This window comes from Silurus meridionalis, chromosome 13, assembly GCF_014805685.1.
Source record: "Silurus meridionalis isolate SWU-2019-XX chromosome 13, ASM1480568v1, whole genome shotgun sequence".
NCBI lineage: Eukaryota > Metazoa > Chordata > Actinopteri > Siluriformes > Siluridae > Silurus > Silurus meridionalis.
This window is the reverse complement of record NC_060896.1, coordinates 29,165,277-29,170,276: the sequence shown is the minus strand read 5'-3', so window position 1 is coordinate 29,170,276 and position 5,000 is coordinate 29,165,277. Positions and strand designations below refer to the sequence as shown.

Below are 5,000 nucleotides of genomic sequence, written 5' to 3'. Positions count from 1 at the left end.
CGCGTTATAAAGCGCCTACACGACCAATGATATATTTATACACATTTTACTGATCATTTATATTCAATGTGACTCTTCAATTTACAATAATTAATTCAATATAATGACCCGGTCTCGCGCTCCATCTTACATCTTACACCTCACACACACACACACACACACACACACATATATATATATATACACACCCATTAATATTCTCATCTGCTTCTTCCCGAACAGTCTCCCGAAGATAGATGAAATAGTTAAGCCCATGATGAAGCGCTAATTCCGGACACTGTACTCTGGAATCTCTCCTCTCTGTGATAGAGCCGGTTGGAGTTTGCGCATGCGCGCTGCCACGTCGCTACCAGGGGCCACCGTGGAAGGCATTGCGTCACTTCCGGTCTGGATTGCAACACAGCAATCAATGGGTTTGGCCCTATATCACGTGATCAATGTATTTATTCGGTCACTTATTGCGTTGTGTTTATTGTTTGTAAAAAAAAAAAATAAAATAAAATAAAACCTCACCGTTCACTATTAAAAACCACCAGCAAGTGAGTTATAAAGGAGTAATGGAGGATTAATAAAAGAGTGATAGAGAAGTGATAGAAAGGGGATGGAGGAGTGATAGAGGAGTAATAGAGGAGTGATAGAGAAGTGATAGAAGGGTGATGGAGGAGTGATAGAGGAGTAATAGAGGAGTGATAGAAGGGTGACGGAGTGATGGAGTGGTGATAGAGAAGTAATGGGTATAAATGTGTGTGTGTGTGTGTGTGTGTGTGTGTGTGTGTGTGTGTAAACTGTTCCATCTGAGTTTGTATTATAGACTGTAATGAAATTCTGTTCGTTTTAAATATTTATTTAAGAACCTGCTTGGCAAAAAAATGTGTAGAAATGAATGAGGTTCTTACCCTGTCCAGTAGAGGGCGCCACACACTTTGGTTTTACTCAGGGATGAAAGTGAGCTGTAGTGCAGATCTTTCATCATCTCACAGATCTTCAGGTCTTTAAGGATTCAAGTCGATGTGATTTCTCTGTCTTTAATTTTTTTTTTATTTAAAACAGTGTAATTTATATATAATATTTCTGCATGTTGAAATTAAAGGTTTTTTTAAGTTACATCAGCAAAGTTAATAAATAAATGTGTTAATTGTAACTTTTGATGTGTATCTTAAATACATTATATCACACTCACATACACTTCCGACTACATCATTATTATTATTATTATTATTATTATTATTATTATTATTATTATTATAGAGAACAGTAGGATGTGTTTTATTTCTCTTCACTATTTACTGAAGCATCTCTTTCCGGTAGTGAGTCGGTGGATGAGAGGATGGACTTCAGATCAGAAGGTTGTGAGGTTGTGTTCTGCTGGTAATGTTGTAAGTCTGTACCCTGTAAAAGGGAGTCAGATGTCAGATGCTGTAAATTGTGTTTAGTTCACTGATCTACCACTGAAGTCTCCTCTAAACACAGACAGATCAGGGTTCGGGTTCACAGGAAACCTCGGACCCCCTGATTATTACGTCACTGCACTGATACAGAAAGTGAGCGCATACTTTATTCTTCACCCAATCAGCGCCGCGCTCGCGCGCACCTGTCGCGTACAGGTAAAAGAAGCCACGCCTCTATAGAACCGCAGCGCGTCAGACAGCACGCGGAGCAGCGGCACCGCGCAAGTGTCTATTATTATTATTATTATTATTATTATTATTATTATTATTATTATTATTATTATTACCATCGCGCGCGCTGTTCCTTCAGACTGAGAGGTTTGGACGCAGATTTATGGAGATTTTGTTTCGCTTTAATTCTCTAGAAATTGGATTTCTTTTCTAATTCTGCGACATGAACTCCAGCAGCGGATTATCAGAGCAGCAGGTGAAGTGTTTTAGTAACTTTTTCTAACAGAAGGAATTATAACAATAATCAATAAAACAGAAGGGGATGTGATCAAAGTTCATCAGATTCCCATAAACACATCAGTGTGATTGATCTGTTTTTATGAATTAGTGATTATACAGCTTGAGTGTGGCTCTGCCCCACCCGGTCTGTGGGGTCGGGGTTGTTGTTGTGTTGTTGTGTTGTTGTGTAATGAATCAGTCACCTGGACCTGATGAACACCTGAGTACTGTAGAATCCGATACAAACGGAACAGGAGAGCAAATTAATGCTAAACTCTGGGATTAAATATTGTGTGAATGTGAGTCTTTTGCAGCTGTGCAGTGTGTGTGTGTGTGTGTGTGTGTGTGTGTGTGTGTGTGTGTTCTGTATACACACGTGATGTAATTATGATGTTAATTGTGTGTTTGTTGCAGCTCACAGCTCTTTCTTCCCTCTACGTCTCCTGTCTGAGTTTCAGGTCAGTTTCACTTTGTGTTCGAGTCTCACTAAACTGTGTAGGCGAGTGTGTGTGTGTGTCTGTGTGTGTGTGTGTGTGTGTGTGTGTGTGTGTGTGTGTGTGTGTGTGTGTGTGTGTCAATGAGAGAAAAATGATTTGCAGTGTCATGCTGTCAGAAAAGCACCATCATAAAAACAATAAACACCCTCAAACTCCTGTTACAATTCTTCTTCTTCTTCTTCTTCTTCTTCTTCTTCTTCTTCCCTTCTTCTTCTTTTCTTCTTCTTCTTCTTCTTCTTCTTCTTCTTCTTTCGGCTTCTCCCATTAGGAGTCTCCACAGCGGATCATCCGTCTCCATACCACCCTGTCCTCTACATCTGTCTCTTTCACACCAACCTGCATGTCTTCCCTCACCACATCCATAAACCTCCTCCTTGTTCTTCCTCTTTTCCTCCTTCCTGGTGTCTCCATCCTGAGCATTCTCCTACTGATATACCCCATGTCCCTCCTTTGCACATGTCCAAACCATCTCAATCTCACCTCCCTCACCTTGTCTCCAAAACGTCCTACATGCGCTGTCCCTCTAATAAACTCATTTCTAATCCTCTCCATCATCGTCAATACCAACGAACATCTCAACATCTTCAGCTCTGCTACCTCCAGCTCCACCTCCTGTCTTTTACTCAATGCCACTGTCTCTAATCCATACAACATCTCAGGTCTCACCACAGTCCTATAAACTTTCCCTTTCACTCTCACAGATACTCTTCTATCACAAATCACTCCTGCTATCACTCTTCTCCACCCACTCCACCCTGCCTGCACTCTTTTCTTCACTTCTCTAACACACTCTCCATTACTTTGCACTGTTGACCCCAGGTACCTGAACTCCTCCACCTTCTCCACCTCTTCTCCCTGCAACCGCACCCCTGCACTGCCATCCCTCTCATTCACACACATTGCTTTCTCTTAATCCACAAACACAATGCAACTCCATCTGACCTTCTCTATCAACATTCTCAAAGCAAATAATGTGTCTGTGGTGCTCTTCCTCACTAGTCAACACATTTCCCTCTCCATCCTTTACTGCTCTAACTTGCAGCACATCCTTCCCAGCTCGGTTCCTCTGCCTGGCCAATTGCTACAAATCCTTTTCTCCTTCCTTAGTGTCCAACCTCTCCTCCAGCTCCTCATATGCCTCTTCCTTGGCTTTCACCACATCCCTCTTCACCTGCTGCTGCATCTCCTTGTACTTCTGCCTACTTTTCTCATCACTCTGTCGATCCCACTTCTGTTTCTCCAAACTCTTTCTCCTTCTGCTCTCCTGCACTTCCTCATTCCACCACCACGTCTCTTTATCTTCCTTTCTATTTCCAGATGTTACACCAAAAACCTTTCTTACTGTCTCCCTCATCACTCCTGCAGTAGTTCCACAATCATCCAGCACCTCTTCACCACCACCGAGCTCCTGTCTGACCTCTTCCCTGAACCTCACACTACAGTCTTCCTCCTTCAGTTTCCACCATCTTATTCTTCTTTCAGTCCTCACTCTCCTCCTCTTCTTCTTCACCTCCAAAACCATCCTACAGACCACCATTCGATGCTGTCTAGCTACACTGTCCCCCACCAACACCTTACAGTCTCCAATCTCCTTCAGGTTGCATCTCCTGCATAGAACATAGTCCACCTGTGTGCACCTTCCTCCACTCTTATACGTCACCCTATGATCCTCCTTCTTCTTAAAATACGTGTTCACCACTGCCATTTCCATCCTTTTAGCAAAATCTACCACCATCTGCCCTTCCACATTCCTCTCCTTAAGACCATACCTACCATCACCTCCTCATCACCTCTGTTCCCTTCACCTACATGTCCATTAAAGTCTGCCCCAATCACCAATCTTTCATTCCTACACCTTCTACCACTTCATCTAACTTACTCCAGAATTGTTCCTTCTCCTCCATCTCACAGCCCACTTGTGGAGCATAAACACTGATGACATTTATCATCATCCCTTCAACTTCCAGCTTCACGTTCATCACCCTATCAGAAACTCTTCACCTCTACTACACTCTTACTGTACTCTTCCTTCAGAATCCCCCTACACCATTTCTCTTTCCATCCACACCATGATAGAACAGTTTAAACACCTCCAATGTTCCTGCTCTTACTCCCTTTCCACTTGGTCTCCTTAACACACAACATCTCTACCTTTCTCCTCTCCATCATATCAGCTCCCTCTCTCCCTTTACCCGTCATAGTACCAACATTTAAAGTACCAACCAGAACCTCCTCCTCTCCTCCACTTCTCCTTTCCCTGCTGTCTCTGTAGATGTCTTCCTCCTCTCCTTCTCCTCCTTCAGACAACAGCAGCACAATTTACACCGGTACCCTGTTGTTAATGATACCTGTGGTGGTTGTTGGTAACCCGGGCCTCGACCGATCCGGTATGAAATTCTGATTCATGATCCGTATATTTGATTTGGCAGATGTTTTACACTGAGTGCATGAACCCACTTCTCATTTCAGCACCACATCCCCTGGACAGCACCCACCGCCACCCCTATCTCTACTGCCTCCTCTGCCTCTACCTTCACCCCCACCCCATATTCTATCTTCACCCCCCACCCTTAATTCTTCCTCCACAACCCTAATTTTACTTCCA

At 43.1% G+C, this 5,000-nt stretch overlaps 2 protein-coding genes across 2 annotated transcripts in view; one reads left to right on the top strand and one right to left on the bottom strand.

Moving 5' to 3' along the window:
- arf5 (ADP-ribosylation factor 5) overlaps positions 1-346 on the bottom strand; it is a 3,502-nt gene extending 3,156 nt beyond the window's left edge. The window contains exon 1 of the mRNA XM_046864904.1: positions 189-346. Within this exon, the coding sequence (XP_046720860.1) occupies positions 189-255 (67 nt within the window). The 5' untranslated portion in view covers positions 256-346. The remainder of the gene's footprint in view (positions 1-188) is intronic.
- A 1,301-nt stretch (positions 347-1,647) lies between these two features.
- Positions 1,648-5,000, top strand: part of si:dkey-30c15.2 (uncharacterized protein LOC558938 homolog) — a 10,862-nt gene continuing 7,509 nt past the window's right edge. The window contains exons 1-2 of the mRNA XM_046864897.1: positions 1,648-1,875; positions 2,313-2,356. Coding sequence (XP_046720853.1) covers positions 1,843-1,875; positions 2,313-2,356 — 77 coding nt within the window. The 5' untranslated portion in view covers positions 1,648-1,842. The remainder of the gene's footprint in view (positions 1,876-2,312; positions 2,357-5,000) is intronic.